The sequence below is a fragment of the Vanessa atalanta genome, chromosome 14, assembly GCF_905147765.1.
Source record: "Vanessa atalanta chromosome 14, ilVanAtal1.2, whole genome shotgun sequence".
In the NCBI taxonomy this organism is placed as follows: domain Eukaryota; kingdom Metazoa; phylum Arthropoda; class Insecta; order Lepidoptera; family Nymphalidae; genus Vanessa; species Vanessa atalanta.
In genome coordinates this window covers 2,187,786-2,208,680 of record NC_061884.1, presented here as the reverse complement: position 1 = coordinate 2,208,680, position 20,895 = coordinate 2,187,786, and the positions used below count along the sequence as shown (strand labels likewise).

The window sequence follows — 20,895 nt, the reverse complement described above, 5'->3', positions numbered from 1 at the left end:
GATAATGCTTAAAATATCTATATTAATTTCATGCATGTGTACGATAGACCCAATCAAAACCTATCCACAATTATTGATTGTTAAAAAATAATGATTTTTAATACCCGCAAAATTCGTATAATCGAGATATTTAGATATTAAATACATGAAATTCAATGACATGACATTTCAACGGGCAGCCATGTTTGACGTTTATGGATGCATTCAGAAAGTGTGTTCCAAATATTAATTTTGTGCAGGGGTACGTTCATTAGTATATTTATATTTGTTTAGTTTTATTTATTTTACCCGAGTGCAGCCTAATAATATCGTAATTTCTAATTTTATAAGCCGACTTAAAGTAATTAGAAGTTGACTTCTAACATCGTCGTTACTTATCAGGCAGAGTAGTAAAATAATTATTTTGATAAATAAACTATACTCTGAGAAACAATTGGTGTAGCACTGATGATTTCAAGGAAATAGTTTGTTTATCGGTAATTATGTTTTCCAGTTTTTTGATTGGCTATTTAAATTAAAGGCGAAGATACGTCGCACTTTGAAATACAAATATAGATAAGAAATGCAAATATCTGTCTAACGAATAAACGTAAACATAAATGTATTATTTATTTTACAGTCATTTGTAACAGTTCTAACAATCTTTGTGTACGTTTTGAGGTTGGGAGAGAATGCATTGGCGTTAAGCCCACCTATTATGCAATATCATTTGGTTGAGCAATACACGTTACCATTTTCGATGATATTTAATAAAGAGGTTGCTTGAATTTCGGGAAAATACACATTTTTTTTAAAGACACATACATGAGAAGATTGTAAAGGGTCAATTTTAAAAAAAGCGTGTCTAAAATATCCTTCCTCCTTCCTGTCTAAGGTCTCTCTCAACCAATACTCATTACCAAGTATTATCTTTTATATTTAAACTAGTTGAATATAATCGTTCAAAAGTGTTTGTGTGCTAAAGGATATTTTAACATTAATGACTTTTTAGTTGATTGCACGCCTTGGGAATGAGATGATCGCCTCTAGGCTGTTTCAAATAACGAAAATATGTTGTACATGAAAACATGAAATTAATACTTGAAAATTAAATTTAAAAAAAAATATCCCGCTGAGATTCATTCGCCAATTCTTCTCAGGTCCGCGATGTTCATTTCTGAACCGGTGGTAGATTTTTGACTATCAATAAGCAGGTGTAATCACTTCCATGTTGAATAAAGATTTTGTGCTTGACTTTGAAGTTGTCGTCCACGGACTCGTTTATGTACTCAGGAGTTGACCGTAGGGTTTGAGGCATAAAATGTAACCTATATTCTTCCTTAGGGCTTAAACTCACTTCATACCAAATTTCATTAACTTCGGTTCCGTTGCTTGGCCGTGAAAGAGCAACACACAGACATACTAAATGTCACATTTATAATATTCATATGGATCTGTACACTGATCGTACACGGACTATTCATCCGAATTAATTTTATAACTGGAAAAAATAAAAAAAATAATCAAGGAGTTGAAATCTAGAATAATGAAAAACAGAGAATATTTCATTATCCTAGTTTAAGTAACGAATTCATGATATCTCATTCAACATCTTAGAAATAAATAGACCACACGAGTAAAAGTAAATTGACAGCTTGCATCGTACATTCCGAGCTAACCAGTAATCTTATCCGCTCCAGCGAATCTTTTAAGTTGTTTTCGTCTTAACAAACATATTTGATACCTGTAATGATATTTAATTGAATCATTTATTGATTCCAATAATAGTAATTAAATTAATAGAACTTCTGACGTATACATAAAAAATATACGTGTGTTTATGAGATCCAGTTCTTCAGCGTAATTTAAAATAGTTTGTGCAAAAAACACTGTAATTATTATTATTATTACGATAAATGCATTTTTTTTCTATTTCGAGGGACTTCACTTAATTGGCTCAACTTCATCATGTAGTTTTCATGTTACCCTGTGTGCGCGCCATAAGAAATCGCTCCAATTTTTATAACGCGCCGAAAGGAGCATAACTTACAAAACGCGTCATGTATTACATACGGAATTGTATTGTATTTATTTATCCGGAATATATTTTTTTTTTTTTTTAATATTAGTATATTTTTATTTATCCGGAATTATTTGTATTAGTTTTATTCGCTTAATTATAACGTTTCGCGTGCTCCATCTGCATCTGTTTTGTAATCCTAGAATTTGATATAACAATGAAAAAGTTTAGCTACACAAATCCTAAGCAATATTTATAGGTAAAGTCGCATGCGTTTATAATTCGATTCTTTAAAACAATTTTATCGCTGACGATATAAATATAAATTAACAAAAGCTACCATGAAATAGCAAATAATAACAATTGCATTGATTTATTAAATGCTTATTAATAATTATTTATTTTATGCTAGTATGGCATATATAGCGAAATAAAATACCAATTAAAATGTAATACACTTAGTAGGGTCATATTTCTATATGTATATAAAATAACTTTGTATATAAATATTGGAGAACATTACATACATTACTCTGATCCCAATGTAAGTAGCTAAAGCACTTGTGTTATGGAAAATCAGAAGTAACGACGGTACCACAAACACCCAGACCCAAGACAACGTAGATAACTAATGAACTTTTTCTACATCGACTCGAACCCGGGACCTCGGTGACGTACCCATGAAAACCAGTGTAAATACTACTCGACCACGGAGGTCGTCATTTGTATATAAAAACCAAAATCATTATTCAGTAAGAATAAAAAAGTCGTACTCGTATATACGAATAAATATGGCGGAAAAGAAGAACCTATTTTATTTTGATGTCGGTTAATAAATGAATATAATTGAGCACACATGTATTAAGACGAGATAAAGTTAACATCCACAATTTCAATATGGACCGAGGTTATCGGTAACTGTTCCAAGAACAACGATATAGGAATGAGGATGCATCCTTCCGTCTGATAACATTATCGAACAATACAATAGAAATTATAGAAATGGTTTAATGTGTAGATCACGGAGACCATAACCCAAATAAACGGGTATGTAAATGGAATTCGCTTAAAAAATATAGTAATGCTTGCAGCATTGCTATATTTTTTTGCATAGTATTATTTTTTGCGAATCAATAGAAGCTCATACGTTATACCGTGTCTGTGCACTCCACATGTGCCTGCAGTTTGCTTTGTGCAAGCCCGTCTGGTTAGATACCACCCACACATCAGATATTCGGCCGCCAAGCAGCATTACTTGGTATTATTGTGTTCCGGCTTGAAGGGTGAGTGAGCCAGTGTAACTACAGGCACATGGGACATGAAATTTCAGTTCTCAAGGTTGGTGGCGCATTGGCGAATTAATGGATGGCTAATATTTCTAACAGCGCTAATGAATATAAGTGGTGGTGACCACATAACAGCAGGTGGCCCATTGGCCGGTCCGCCTATTTATTACACAAAAAAAATACTAAGTATTGCCGTTTGGGGGTAGAATATGTGATGAAAGGCTGGATATACCCAGACGTGAAACAAGCTTTCAAAAAGCCATAAAGCTGATAGCTTACCTACCTACCAATACACAACATATACAATGAACGAAAACTAAGAGAAGCTGTTTACGAGACATATAGTTTGTACTATGCCAAATATTAAATATAATAATTAAAAAAAAACAGATAGTCCATGGTCACATACCTTTAATGTTTAAAAAAAAAGCTGTTGTTATATATGACAATGCGACACTGTGTCTTGTTACTTAACTAATAAAGGAGTCTGCTCTAGTATGGACCGATGTAAGTAGTTACCGTCTCATGCCATGCTCGTGCTATGAACGTATCAGGCAAAAGAGCATGACTCAGACTGCTATAACCACAAAAACATATCAAATCAAATTTCTTTATTCGATATAGAAGCGTTACACTTACTTCTTGATTGTCTAGCTAAACACTACCACCAGTTCGGAAAAGAAAATACCCTGACTTGAGAAGAACCGACAAGGAATACACAGCGGTTTTTTTTTTCACAATTTATGTTTATTTGAAATACGAACTTTCAAATTAATTAAATAATAGCCTCTCGCACACAAGTGCTCCTTAACAATTTTCTTAAATTCGACAGTAGAGGTATTTTGAACACTTTCTGGGATGCTGTTATGAAACCGTATACATGAGACATCAACAGCGTATCACACCCGTACATAGCTGTTTTAGTGGCCGTCGTATCCGCGTATAATACCGGTATGGTTATACCGGTATGGTACCCGTGCTTGACTGATTCGTCACCGATCAACACCATCGCGTACTTCTCAGCACAAAGTTTTATTTTCTGACACGTATGAGATGGTATCGTGGTAGACTCCTTAAAGGTTATATATTGAACGTATAGTTGCTTACTGATAATATATTTTAGTTAGGACGTGAATCGTATCCGAGGAATCCTTAATCTCCCATATGTTACCAATTATCATACCAGGTTGAATTAATTGATTCCGTCACATAAAAAGACCATTGAGCAAACGACGAAAATATTTCTTTGTTTAATATTGTATTAAAAAAAAAAACATTTAAATTCAGCCTTGCAAAAATTACATTTCTGGCAACATTAACAATGTTTCACAATAAATGTCACCGCTATCTCAAAAGTTCAATTTTTCCAGATACGATAATACTATATAATGTAAACACATAATAACTACTAATTGAGGTTTAAAAATATAAACATTATTCGGGTCAATATTAGCGATATAATTAGTAAGTTGGAAATAAAATAAAATCCAATAACATGATTTATCAAAAAAAAAAAACACATGACAAATTAGAAGTGCGTTATTGTGCCTAAGGTCAAAATAGTTAGTCACAGATAACATTCATTTTTGCAGTAAACAAAATCTATTATTGTTGGTTAGAGGAAAAATAACAGATTGTTATTTAAATAATAAATAATATTATACAACAAGTTATAAATATTTTAAATAAAAATCAGGTATTATTTTAAAGGAGAACATTTTATAAATATGGCTATAATTGCTATACGGGTATATAGCGATATTTAGATATATTTCATACGTGTAATTGAAATTGACTGAAAGGTAGTTTCCCGCGCATATATCGGCATATTTTTTAATATAAATACATACGCTTATATCCGTTTCGTCATAAAGTACTTTATATTATTATAGATTATATATAGGTATAGATCTATTCACCCGTGAAGGCGAGCCCCTCCACGTTAAGTTATTATTGGCGTACATTAGTATGAGTGACGACCGTGCTTATTAGATATCATAGTGTACGTGAAACGTTTAAGAGCAAAGAAAGCGAAATCAGAAGCAATAATTTAAAATACCAATTTAATAACACGATTTTAAAAAAGGAGTTTAGTAATTCGATAATTTTATTTTATGTTTGTTATCTCAGAAATCCCTCTTAAATAAGTTTTGATTTTTTTTTCAAAGCATTATATTTCCAAACTGGGTATCATTTTTATTTTCATCAAATCAAAAAAAGTCGTATTTTTTGTTAGATTATTTATAATAATTTCAATAATTTCTTTCATTGTTCGAATTAAAGAAATATATCACAATGAAACTTAGAACACATTTGAATACATATTGTATCGGCTAACATCGTATTTCATTCATGACCGACCGCATCCACATAGTAGGTATATAATATAGAGTTGCCCTTACGAAACGATATTACATTTTTTTTCAAAATTAGATCATTCTTAAAAAAAAAATTTACTTCGAAAAACTAAACACGACAACGGGACAACATACAAATATTATAAATGCGGAATTAACTCTGTCTGTTACCTCTTCACGTTTAAGCCTTTGATCCGATTTAGATAAAAATTGATATGGAGATAGTCCCGAGGAAAGATGTAGAAGTAGCCTATATTCTTAATTCAAAAAATTCAACCCGCGAGAGGGTAAAATGGGGGTTGACAGTTTGAGTACTAAACTGAGCTGTAAAAAATTCGCGTAGGTAAAGCTGCAGGTTCACCAAGAAATCAGATAAAATAAGAATTTGCTCGCAGAACTTGCATATGCTGCTCTTTTTAGAAACGCCATTATTAAAAATATTAGAAAGGACACTTATTAGTTTGTGATAAATTTGGAATTGCAAGTTTATTGAGGAACAAATTTATTCTATTAATATATTTTGTAAAATACAACACGATTAACGATATTTGACTTATTCGTTGATTTTACTTTTTCAAATCGAATCGTGAAATAAATTGTTGAAACAATTGTTTCATAATAATACATAAATAGGTAGGTGTAATTATTCGAAATTATGTATCATTTCTCAGTAGGAAATCTTGTTTCAATGAGTCTAAGATGACAAAATTCAACAGTAGATTTACTTGTGATATTCCCTTACGGTGTAATTTACATCACGATTGTCTAACGTCTGTTGACAATAATTATCTAATCTCATAATATAACGCAACCGACATAACCACACCGACTAACATTGTTAGGAAGTTACGAGCGATTTGTTAACCACTAAAGGCTTATCACACTATTTGATATTATTACTTGCCTTAAAGTGTGAACGTGACCTTACGATGCTTGTTACAACGTATATCAGAACTTATCAGCTCAAAGAAAGCGTAATTGTTATATTTTATTTAGTTGAGATTATCAATAGTTATTATTTTTTTAATTTAAGTTTATGGTAAATGATATTTTGTGAGTCATACAAAAAAACCTTAACTAGTGGCTCCAAATAAGAAATAAAGAGACTATTGTGTTGTCTACACGTTGACGTGTTGGTGATAACTTGTTGAATAATTGCTGGTAAAGATTGCGTTTTAAACAACTTTAGAGGCATTCTTAAATATATATATAAATAGTTTTCTATTAAATTGACTAAGTTACTCTTATATTGTGACGAGTTCAATCAAGATAGAGAGTAGCACAGGTCGTATAGTACACAAGTGAGCAACCACTCTTTATTTTCTCATTCGTTTAATCTGATAGAACGGCAATATGACCGAATTACAAACGCATAATTATGAAAACAAGCTAGTGCTAACGTCAATGATAATACTCACCAAGATACTAAGGTTTATTCTCGTAGTAAATCTTTTTATTACAGTCGAATAGCGGAATATAATAGCAGAGTTGCATCATCCGACATTCTTACTAGTATGAACAACGTATAACGCGATTCTAATTTGAAATTACATTTACTTCTATGGAGACTTTTTTTAATGGTATAGGTTGGCGCACGAGCACGTGAGCTACCTGCTGGTAAGTGGTCACCACCACATAGAAATATTAATGATTCCTTACATCGTCAATGCGCCAACAACCTTGGGAACTAAGATGTTATGTTCCATGTGTCTGTACTTACACCGGCTCACTCATCCGTCAAACCGAAATACAACAATACTGAGCACTGCTGCTTGGCGGTAGAATATCTGATGAGTGGGTGGTACCTACCCAGACGGGCTTACACAAAGCCCTACCTTTTAACATACAGAGCTCCGCAAAAAACCATCATGAAATTTCAAAAAATGCTGTGCGATATTGAATTTAATAATTATAACATTTAAGGTATACACGCGTCAAAATTGCGTAAAGACGATTCAAGATTCAACGAGAGAGCTAGGGAGTGGGGTTACAGAATATCATGGTATCGATATGATTATAATTAAACACAAATAAGGAAATGATGATGCTGATAGCGAGAATGATTGATTAATAAAATTATAGATAATAGTTATTTCATTATTATGCAGTTTTTTTTTTATGAATAAACTTAGAATGAATACGAAGATCTAATCTTGTGTTCATTATGCATTTACGCATTAAATAAACTCATCAGTTGGTACGATCATGATTCGTTCACGAGATAAATTATTCGATAGAAAATCGCATAAGCATAATCGCTACATGCATACAACTGGCTGGAATGAATAAAATAAAAAAATAAATAAAACAAAAGCGCGCGAAACTGTATCAAGCCGTCATTACTTTTGATTTTTAGTAAGGATAATATTGGCGCGACTTGTAATTTGTTAAAAGTGTTATTTGTGTTTTATTTGGATTTGTAAGCTCAACTGAGTAAGTAATTTACTTCGAAATTAAGATAAATTCGAAGTTAGAACTATTTGGTTATATTCTTGTCTTTTTTTAATCTACTTATCTACTTCACTTCTGTACGCTAAATATATATATAAACATAAAAGAGCTTGTAAAAACCTATAATATTTACATTTAATATTTTTACATTTAATATATATGACGGCGACTGCAATAGATCAGCGGCACGCACGTCATCGTCTAACCTAACCATACTCTTTGAACCTAACCACAACGATACAATATGACAATTCTTGTACTTTATGTAGGTAATCAGCAATCACAAATTATAAAGAAGGTATATTATAACTATCCGAGTTGCGTGAACCAACGGTCCCGTTTGGAAGGCCCGAATTGCATCGCTCTCGAAAAAATTAAAAATGTGACAGGTGTCCCTTCATCGCGTGACTCATTACGTCACGGCGTTCACACCCCCACAGATACAACAAAATCATCTAAGTTAATAATAATTAGTCATAATCGACGACATAATATATATATATACAGACTTAAATCTCATTATCGAATTTATTAGTGGTACAGTTTTGGTCAAGTCCGTAAAATCAAAATATACTTTATTTAAGTAGACTTTTACAAGCACTTTTGAATCGTCATTTAACAAACTATATTAAGTGAAGCTACCACCGGTTCGGAACGCAGATTCTACCGAGAAGAAATACAAAGTCACGTTAGTGAAATACAATTATATAATTATATGTATGTAATATATCCTGCCTGGGGGTCAACAAGTATTAGCTCCACGCATTTTTATCATCTATATAATCTTTTATTGAATAATATGTCTCCTTTTCCGAAGTATTTTTCTATAGTATGTCGCTCAAACGTTACTTCTTAAATACAAATAAAAACCTTTTTATATACATTTTCTATGGCATAGTTGCATAAAGTGACGCGTGTGACTAAAAAAACAATAGAGTCGAAGTGCGTGCTGCGAAAAAAATGACATGTACAATAAATATTGCGACACATCTTGTCCAGTTGTTACGGATCACAATATGTTGTTGCATGACCATTTTACTCACTTAATAATCTATAATAAGCGAATTGCAGTGTCTTTGCGTTTATTTACGGTTGTTAGAGTCAAACAAAAGGACTCGTAATATCCTCCTCTTGAACGATTTCGGTCAAGGTTACTATTCTCATGGAAAACAGCCAACAACGCAGCACATAGTATAGTGCACAGGTGCACTCACTTTTCCCTCACTCTAACAATCCGATGGAACGACAAATACAAAATCTTCAACTTCCAGTCTCCTGAGAAGCTTGAGAACAGGGTCTTACAACTAGCCACTAGACCAACGAGACAGACTTTTTTATAGTTAAAGTACACATGTAATAAGATCCACGCTTCAATTGTGTTTAAATATCATACCTACTGTATAATATCTAATGAGTTTCTTACCGGTAGAATCAATTCTCAGTCCAGATCTAGCTAGTAAGATTAAATATATTTTAATTTTATAATATATATTTGCATCGTCATCAAAAGAACAAAATATTTTTTTAACGTTATGAACATCGTCGAGTTACTAAGTCGAGTAAATAACAAATAACTTTTTATATAATCAAGCGTGTAATTTGCGGTCAATATTATGTTGAACTAATATTATGATTAACAATCACTAAGTACTTATACTAAGTATTACTTATAAAAATGTTTATTAGAGTTTTTTTTTTTTTGATAATCTGTGGTCATAATAATTTAAAATTAAAACGTCATCATAGAGTAGCTACTTATAAGATTAATGCCATAGTTCATTTTAGAACAGATATAATATCAGTGGTTTATCTTAACTATAATTTGCAAAAAAATAATTATTTAGTTAAAATAATTTCATTGACATTGTCGAAGTCGAATTTCAACAAAATGTTTTCTTCACACGGAAGACACAAAACCTTCAACTTAATGTTTTATAACGATTGAAAGATTTGAATTTGTTAATTTTCAATGTTAGTTAGTGTTAGAATATGCATTAGCTTTACTAAAGATTAAAAGTAACTATTTATTAGGTAATAAAAATGATTAAATAATATATTTTAACAACTATCTTGTGTGCTTGATTGCATAAATGTGTTCATGATTAATATTTTGAGAAACTCCAACGTAGGAGCATACTATTAAAACAAGCAGCAAGCGTAACTGTTGTTACCCGATGCGCAGGGTTAGTAAACCCTGACATAACAAAAGAAATACTTTCTTTTGGGGGACTGTGGCATTTTATTACAAAGAATAATATTAATAATTTACAATTGTAAAAAGTTAAAAATTTGTTAAGTAACGTTTGTTTTCTGGTCAAATTCAATATACATTTAAGTTGTGTTAAAATCGTAAACAAAAATGATTCTAGATTTTTGTAAATTAATAAGAATGAATTCTTATTCTCTATTCATTTAAAATATGGACATGGACTTTGAAAAAAGATCATACAGGTCTCAGGCCAGAAAACTCGAACTTGTAATTTTCGTTCAGTAGTATACTCGCTACCCGTCCCGGCTTTACACGGATCTACACAATAAAGGTCTGTATATACTTAGAACTTTTAGTTTGAAGAACACACAAAAGAAAAATTATTGTTTAGGTGAGTTGAAATTCTCGGCTATCTATTATAACATGCATATTAATCCTTTTGTATAACTCTATTTATTGATGAATATTTATTAAAATACGTTGCATAGTTTAAAAGATCTAAGGGTACAGACAATCGCGAAGCACTTTGTACAATGTAAAGATAATATGATTGAATTTATTTCACAATTTGTTACTGTACTGTTTAATAAAAACTTACGTAATTATTATTTGTAATATTACAAACATACAAAATTTTGATGTACATATGTATATGATTAAATACCAATAAAAAGATAACTGTTCAATCTGTCTTGTGATATTCACGTTATAATCTATGATATTACGGCAGAATTATGGAAAATCAAAAATAACAAAAATATATAAATATTAATTAATTACAATAAAAAAGGTAAGGTAAAATATCAGCCTATAAATGTTGAGTACCTACGCCAGTACTGAGCTAAGAACTCCTCTCCTCTTGAGAAGGAAGGTTATTTTACCATGCGGCTCTAATATGGGTTTGTGGATAGTGAATACTCACGTTAGCCCAGTCGGGTTAGAATTTCAAATTGCATTAATTGGTATTAATGCAATTTGAAATTGTTAAATTAAAAATCGGGATGTTTCCCGATAGTTATTGCATCAGCCTTTAGGGGAGGTCAAAATGGCGACCAAACTGGGCCAATTCTTTAATTTTGTATATATCAGCGGAGTTTTAAAAAGTTTTTTACTGTAAATTTATACACATTCATCAGAAAAATGCAGGCATCCCCGTGATGTTTGCCTTCACTGATCATGATAAGATAAATTGTGAACATAAATTAGGTACATGACAACTCAGAGGTCAAGACTCACGTGTTTCTGCCTGAGCACTGAGCCATCTCCGCTCATAAACAAATGACCATATTAGTCGTGTTATGCTAAAAATAGTGTCACTTTGATCTACTCATCTAGATGATGTGAAAAACTCTTCTTAAGTATATTTTAAAATTATCTTAAAATCAATATGCCTCGAGAACTCTTGTTGAAATAGCAAAACGAAGGTCAGTTCTAAATTTGAATTATACTTAATATTTGAATAATTTAAATTTAAATTAATTAAAATTTCGTCCAATTCAATTTTGAACTCAGAACCATAGTATATGCAGCTTTACAAGCCATTAGACCAACGAGGCAGTAACATAAAATAAACCTAACCTCCCGGTAGTGAGGTACTACGTACGTCTTACATAACGTAACCCACTTATAACTATTGCTTGATGCTTTGGTGGATATTGCGTCAATTTATTTCCCAACTAATAAGTCTGATTAATTTTACCGAGTGAGACGAGAGGTTCAGAAACATGAATCTTAATTCACGATTGTTGTTTTAAATCTGGACAGGCAACATTGAATTTGAATGTGATTAATTCGTCCAGAATTCATCTCTTGCTTGACGGTGAGGGAAAATTTCATGACGATGCATATATTGGATGAAAGATTTGCCACAGCTAAATCCAAAAATCCGCGTAAGAGCAATTTAGTGGGACATTTACATAGTGTACCATCTTCTTCCTAGTCGTTTTCTCATTAGTAATGGTCGTGACCACTATGCGTGTGGCTCTCCTGTACACTTTGCACCACCTTCCTCCAGGCATTCCTATTCTGTGCCATTCGTAGTCAAGCCTGGGTACTATATCCTGTAGACGCCTTTACTGTCTATCTACTTGGACGACGCTATTCGTCTAACTCTCTTCCCCTCCACTTGACCAACCATTATAAGTTTTTCCAGGCTGTCCTTCTGCCTAGCCACATGGCCAAAGAAACGAAGAACGCGTTGAGTAGTAATGGTGAAGTTGGAATTGTTATGTAACGATTTTAGCTGTTGTTTTGTTATAAATTTATATTTACGTACGACGTTCCCATTATTAATATGAATACGAATGTATGTTTGTTGGTCTGTTGATTTTATCTTCTCCATTTTTACGCAGCAACATATCGACAGATTCTGAATATTTTTGAGTGAGAATAACATACTTACCGTTACTTTAAAAGGTTTGGTTTCACTTGAAACGAATTTGATTTTATCACAAGCTATTATTTAAATTGCAACGTTTGTAAGTTTATTTGGATCAAATCTTGCAAAGCAAATTTCAACCACATGCTCTTACCCAACGTAGGTGAAAGACCAATCCAGAATGAGTTTTTTTTTTTTTTTAATATTTGTTACTTAAGGCAACCGTTAGATATTTTTATGATATTGTTATAAAAGTAATTTTTTGAAAATCGACATATATGTATGTTGTATTGCTGGTTTGATGCTCTGCGTGTCATGCTATTTGTGTAGCATTGACGAGGATGATCAGCTGAGTCAGTGTGAAAGCGACCCAACAAACAAACACGCTTTCACATTTATAATATTATTGTCCAATGACATAGAAACTAACAATAGATCTTTGTATTAAACAAAAATAATTTTAATCTTTGTACATACTCTTATTAAGATTTTTATTATAAGAAAAAAATAGTGTTAGTCCAATATGCAGAGATACCAAATCACGCACAATTATATAGCCTCTTCCAATCAAATATATAAACAAGCCTTATAGTTAATAACTCTGCTATATTATTCACTACAAACAGTTTTTGATTAATATATATTTATCTATATATATATATATATATATATATATATATATATATATATATATATATATATATAAATTTCGTGTCACGATGTATGTTCGCGATAAACTGTGAAATAACTGAACGGATTTTGATATGAATGAATATGAATACTTCATGTCCCGAAAACAACTTTGTCTGCATTTTTGACGAATCCCAACGTTTTGAAGTAGATTATTCAAGATTTCGACCAATTATATCGCTTCAATTAAATAGTGGTCAGAATAGGTTATAATGATCAATTAAACCCAAACTTAACGCTTGATATTGTATTTCACTAAACGATTAATTTACTTAAATAAAATTGATTTAAAATTCAACACGCGAGTAGTGCGCCTACTTTCTCATGACCGTCATTTTCTGCCCTATTCATTAACTGGGACAACCTTATATCTACTGGTTTAATGAATTAACGAATTGATTTTTATTTATCTATGCTATTTTTAAATAATTTTCTTTACGGCACACTGTTTTTTATAGAAAATCGCTTGATATTCATCGCTGTCCTTATATAGCGCATGCGTTTGCCTTTTGGATATACACTACATTTATTGACAATAAAGGAACACTTTCATATAAAATTTTATATTCTCTTCTCTTGGAATAAAAAGTAGATACCATTTAATATGTGAAAAAGATAAACAGTCACTGTCATTATTGGAGCACCAGGTGTAAAGTTGTAAACTACAAAAAAAGTTATAAACCACATTGATGGACAACTAAGATGACATATCATATAGAATATAGTTATAGATAATTTTTACCATAATATGCAGAGCGTATCGTTGGAAGTTGCAGTATATAGTGAGTACCTGGACTCTGCATTGTCATCGACTTTAAATTTTTGACTATTATTTATTGTAATATTTACTCGTAAGCTACAAGTATACCGTTCCAAAGAAATGGATCGATTGACTTTTGTTGTTTTGTATCGTTAATACGTGCATAGACTATTAAATATTTTCTAAAATATGTTAATGACCTCCGCGAGTTTTAAGCCTTAATACAACGACATACAACGATCCGAAAAACGTATGTTTTATTCGGGTTCCTTGAGCTCGTCCGACTAAGTTTTATTTTTATAACAGACTTATTAGTTAGTATTGGTAAATATTAAACATAAAAAAAGCGAAAAACGTTACAATAATGAATTATATGCTTCTAAGCTCTATATTGTTTAGATATTGTTAGTTTTTGTAAAATTAAAATATTTCTGCTGGCAGCCCAGCTTGTACCAAAATCGTTTTATTAATTTGTATTCAACTCACATAAATAAAGCATTTCTTTTGTTTGTCAAACTTAACAATAATTTGTTTATATTCATCGCGGTTTGGGCTCTATTAAGATAAAAACACAAAAACAACGCTTTGTGTTATATTGTTTTGTTTCCTGATTGTAGCGCTTTTTGCAAACCCATCTCTATTTGTAATATGTACACGTCAGCTATTTTAACGTATTTCAGTATTTTTTTATCGCGAAAACGATTTAAGCCGCAACACAGAAATAAAAATTATTTATTTCTAGACCTCAAATTAAATTTCTAGACCCAAAATAAAGATTAAAAATAAACAAGTCGTTAATCATTTAGAACGAAAAGTATAATTTTATATATATCATATATATTTTTCAAATTCCTTTTTCGATTAGTTAAATAGAATTATGTTAAAAAAAAAAACAAGAATATAAATACTAGTGAAACCATGAACAGCTAATAAATTTTTCAAAAAGCGTTTGACAATTTAAACGTTTGGTATAGTTGTTTATTTAAAAGTATACTAAAATACTTTCTACTTTCGTTATAATATATTGTTATTTATGTTATCTGTGAGATATCGTTATTCTTAAACGATGAGATCGCATTTACACGTTATTATTTTCGTTATTAGTTTTTTGTGTTATGTTAACGTTATTTTAACATGATGTATAATAAAGTATAAATGAATACTACCTTAGTATTATATTTTAGTTCGATTTTAAGCGAAACAAATGAATACATACGTCTTTCCATTTCTTCTAATATTCGGGGGAAGTTTTGTTAAAAATCGACGCGCTCCATTACTGTCGCACGATAGAAAATAATTGATCGCTCCATTGAAAGCACGCATTGTATACCAATACTTATATTCTAAACTAAACTTACAATATTAATAATCTATTTTCAAAATTCAACGCATATTTTAGTATTAAATATCTGTGGAATAACATGTACGAGTTAACATGACACACGAGTTTCTATCACTAAGCAGATGTATAGAAACTCGTTACCAATATCAAAAGTGTTCGAATGAAAGTCGTGAGTTAAATGATGACCATGAATATGAATAAACTGTGGATAATTATATATGTTCATTTAAATGACAATTATTCACGTTTTAAATGAAAATACAATAAAGTCAACTAATAAATGTTATAATGAGTGAATATTAACACCGGGTGCCTTTTTCTGTCATCAAAAATGTGTTATTCGAAAGTTTTGTACTCACGATATTAGTTACGAGAATGATAATAATATAATTTAAAAAAATACATTTTTTATATTACTAAATAAAATAAAAGGATGTAAACAAAAATTGAATTTGAAGTGAGTGGCGAATTTTAATTTCAAAACAATGTCAATTTATATGAGCGAAAAAATACATCATTATAACACTTTCGTAAAGAATGTACACTAAAATAACACATTTAACTGCTAAAACTTAAAAAATAAAACAAAGAAACGCAAGGAAAATCTGTTTAGCTATGAACACTGGCTCCGAAAGCATCTAATTAGTTATTATTAATTTCTAAATGTAGAATAAAGTAGATAAATAATAACTTAGTTATGTCAATTTATTTTTTCAATTCGAATATTTGAATACGTAAAACTGAATTTGAATTCGATTCAAAAGTTTCTATACGTTTTAGTGAAATAATTAATACTAAAAATAAATAGCTTCTGTCTTGTTTACGTTGCACTTATGGTAATAATGTTTCATCTATATACATATAATAAAATTGGAGTGTCTGTTTGTAATATTAAAATAACCGCTTTTTACTATATGCATTTGTATGTACGGTACACACATACACGGTACGTATACCGAAATATTTTATTTTTGTCTGTCTGTCTGTTTATTCCGGCTAATCTCAGGAACGACTGGACCGATTTTGACGGGACATTCACTGGCATCAAGCTGACGTTATAAGGAGTAACTTAGGCTACAACAATATTTTTTTTGTTAAATTCAAACGCGTACGAAATCGCGAGCACAGCTAGTGTATTATATAAAGATATATGGATAGTGAAACTGTATGCACTAACAAACCGGTATAAAGCGTATAAACATTTGTTAAATGTATAGTTACATATCATGTATAGAGATAAGAATTATACTGTTAGTTCCGCACGTCAGACTATAATGAAACGACACACGAATCGTGTAATAGTATAATGAGATGACGGCAACTCTTAACAATACGATGTACGATGTAACAACGCTGGCCTTTAACTGGCCTGTTGCGCGGTTTCATCCATTTCAATTTATTGTCACTTTTTTTTAATTTAGAATTGTGGCTGAACGTCATTCTACCGCATGGGGATTGGTCTTGCGGAATATATAAATCTTTTCTTTCAATGCACGGAAATATTAGATATAAAATATTATGCCCAATGGGATTAAATATAAAATGCCTGTGAACAAAACTGTAACGAAGATATAAGGTAACATTTATTTTTCACATAAGTTTTTTATTAATAATAAATAAATTAGATTAAGTGTCTTTTAATTATAAATTATAATAGGTTCACTATGATAATTATCATACCATCTGATGTCAGGCCATCACCATTGTCCCTATTAGAAGCGATACAATCCTTATACTAGTCAATGCGGTGTCGATCAGACGATATATCAAGAAGGAATGTACCTTGTGATAAAAAAATACATATTTAAAGTTACAAAAATTGTACAAAAATAGTCATTTAGTTTTAAATAATAGCAGAAGGAGAGACAAACAAATTACTTAATAGGAGTTGGTCACCTTAGACAACGACTGCGAAATAATTCAAATCACAAATTCAATTCTGTGCCAACTATATACCCTAATAAGCTTTAATTTACTCATCCTCCAAACTGGAATACTAATGAACAATTTTTTATGATATAGGTAGGCAAACGGGCAAATGGTCCACCTGATCGTAAGTGGTCACCACCGCTCATAGAAATTGGCACTTTAAGAAATATAAACGATTCCTTACATCGCCAATGCACCACCAAACTTGGGAGCTAAGATTGCCCCTTGTATCTGTAGTTATACTGGCTCGCTCGCCCTTCAAATTGGCACACTGAATATAAAACACAACCGGCCCTTTGTCTCCTCACTTCAAAAATTAATAACTGATAGAAAATTAAAGATTAATTAATGTCACCCACGAATTAAGATATAAGGAAAAAATAAACTTATTTTTTGATTCCATCTGTGATGACAATCACTCGCTTAATAAACCTTTATTTAGAGTCAGAACCTTATAGGTAACCAAAAACCTAATATATTTTGCTGAACATGAAACTTACTTCACGTAGATCGTTTTCTTAAATCATTCAACTCGCTACTCAAAACAATATTTTTTCTCACAAGTCGTGTCGTCAGACACGAAGTTAAAAACATTTCAAAGATAACATAAATATCATTCAAAAAAAGCACACACATCGCACATCTCCCACATCCTCACATCTCCGATAAGTAGAGGGAAATTAGCACGTGAAGTTAATGAAATTCATAACATAAAGATTATATTTATAATTACGTTATGTAGGCATGATTTTACAAATATTTTTTCGATGCGCAGCTCGATTCTATAAAAAACCATTTCGTACATCACACGGTGCTATGCTATTTTGATACTTGTATCCCATACATTTTACACTCATAGCGCATTCAGACATTGTACGCTACATAAAACTTTATTTAATATAACAATATTAAAAAAATATAAATTTTTTAGCCATTCAGGTTCATCGGAACTTATGAATTTATTATGTATTATTAATCGTTCACCATTAATAACAAACGTACTTTTAGTCGGATTAACGACACGTACGAACTTAAGATACTTACGATTCGAGGGTGGAACTTTTCTGTCAGAAAGCCACACCGAAGCTACAATGAAGCCGCACTTGTATATAACAGAACCTACCGATATCAATAAAATCATTATTTGTTAAATGACTGATGTATACGGTACGCGTACGGTACCTTTATTAGTCAACTTTTATAGCACTTATTCACTCGTATTTATGTATTTACACGATATTACTTTATTGACTTTCTTATTAAAACTCTCCAAATACATAATTAATTATAGTTTAAAATTCATTATATTTTTATCATATTACAAGCATCGTGTTTGATTACATTCTTCGTATTGCTCTGTGAGCGCAGCAATTTTATAAATTTACTAATTCAACCTTGAAACCCTACCTACCTACCTACACTAAACGTCTAGTTCTTCAACTTTGTTTCGAAATTCGCGAAAGAGAGCATAAATATTAACTTTTTAATAATACTATAAAGCAAAGGTGAAAGATTATTCAAATAGTTTATCATTTAACACCTATGCCGAGACAACATATATTATTACATTTAAATATTATAAAGAAAAAAAATATTAAGAAAAACTTAGCTAACAATAAGAACACCAACAGATGATTGATAACCAATAAACTTAAACAAGGTCTCTAAAAATAAAACATCACGAATATATTATGTACAAAAAAACAGCGAATTGGTAAAAAAATGGCATTAATTTTGTTTGTTGAGTAGGTATCTATATTTAGTAAGCAATCGATTATTATTTCATCACAGTTAGTGGAAATAAACCTGTAGATTATAAACAGATCCGTAAACATATTTTATAATGAAACCTTTGACCTCCGCCTTCAATGAAAACATTAAATGTTCAGGTGAACACGGAATTGCGTAATTTGGCGCGAAAATATGCTTCAACCGTTTGGTTGCATTTTTAATAATTATGAGATGACAATGATGGGATATTTCAATGCCATAATAATATAAAATGCATTTTTATATTATTATTTTTTTGCATATTTATTACTGAATTAGCTAAAATATATATTTTAATGGAGTGTTAGTATTATATAGTTACCTAAGTGACTTTATGTCTTTCAACACCATAAAGCGTAAAAGTAACCCGTTTCTATACTATTAAAGTGGGGTCGATTTCCGTTTTTGTATTTATTATAGTGTTATTTATAAGATATAAGCACCTTGTGAAAGTGTGTTCTACTGTTGGGCTAAATATTATACCTACTGTGACACTTCGTATTATGTTGGTCTAGAAAAGTCTAATAATAACGGAATCGACTATTATAAATCTTAAACTAAAAATAAATACGTATATATCTTGGTATATGTTTCATAGTATAATAAGTAAGAAAAATAAATATACCAGAATCTGTCGAATAAATATGTTTTCAAAAGAGGATATTACATAGCTAAAATATAAACATTACAATTATTGGCGTAATCGTTTCGTTCTTGAACATACAATAAAAAAAAATGTTTCTAAAGGAAGGCACGCATATCGGATCGTTGTTATAAAAATAAAAAGATTGGTGTTAGGATTTTTAACTCGCTTTCTTTGGCCATGAAGAGACACTATATGAATAAAAAATTATAACGTCGAACGAGTTTTGAAGGCCAAATACCTTGCAGCTAAATAAGCTTAAACGAAATTTGCATCATCTTTAATGACGCTATGTTATTATAGAGTTTTAATGTTGATCGTAAATATTTTATAAATTAATTATTTTGTTATTAGTTAAGATTTATTTTGTTTTTGAATAAAAAATATTACACAAACAAAGACATGCATGAATTCGATATATGAAATAAATTTCCGTGTCACGTAGCGTATAATAAAAAAATACCCTCTAATTAAGCGAATATTATCCATCCAAATAGTCATTCATTTACATAAATAACTAAATATATAGCATTTCTACATCAAGATAAGAATATAACTGAGATTGTGATTCTATTCAATAATTTTCTTAACAACATATGAGACGCGTAAAATAGACTTAAATTAAGTATTATTTTCAAGTCTAAGTAAAGAAAGTTGTTTTGCTGAGTTGATAATAGAAACAAATTTTCCGCTTAAAAGTAACTTCAATTAAAAAATAAATTCATAAACATGATTAAATACTTCGATATTAAAAAGAAACACTAAAAATATAATAAGAAATATTTATATTTCAGTATATAACTGAAAAGAGCTATTTAATGCGGTATTCAAAATTGAACCATAAAAATTCTAATACACCATAAAACTTTCCTTATAAAAGAAACACAAAAAGCCTTAACAGTGCACTAAAACAACACAAGATTAAGAAGAACATCGACAAAAAAGACGACCGAAAGGTGACAAGTGACATCATAAACTTTCGCTAACTTACTTCAAACTAGTCTCCACTGTGGCGGACATTTTGACGCGTCCGTACCGCGACGCGATTTTATGGTCACTGAGCCTGCGTCTATACAACGGGT

At 30.8% G+C, this 20,895-nt stretch overlaps 1 protein-coding gene across 2 annotated transcripts in view; it reads right to left on the bottom strand.

Annotated features, from left to right (window-relative positions):
• The window catches only part of LOC125068736, a 30,614-nt gene extending 9,719 nt beyond the window's left edge, over positions 1-20,895 (bottom strand). The window contains exon 1 of one of the 2 annotated variants that reach the window (XM_047678035.1): positions 20,805-20,895. In XM_047678035.1, coding sequence (XP_047533991.1) covers positions 20,805-20,833 — 29 coding nt within the window. In that variant the 5' untranslated portion in view covers positions 20,834-20,895. Of the gene's footprint in view, positions 1-15,345; positions 15,505-20,804 lie in introns of those variants that run through there. The other variant, XM_047678034.1, reaches the window with a different exon arrangement.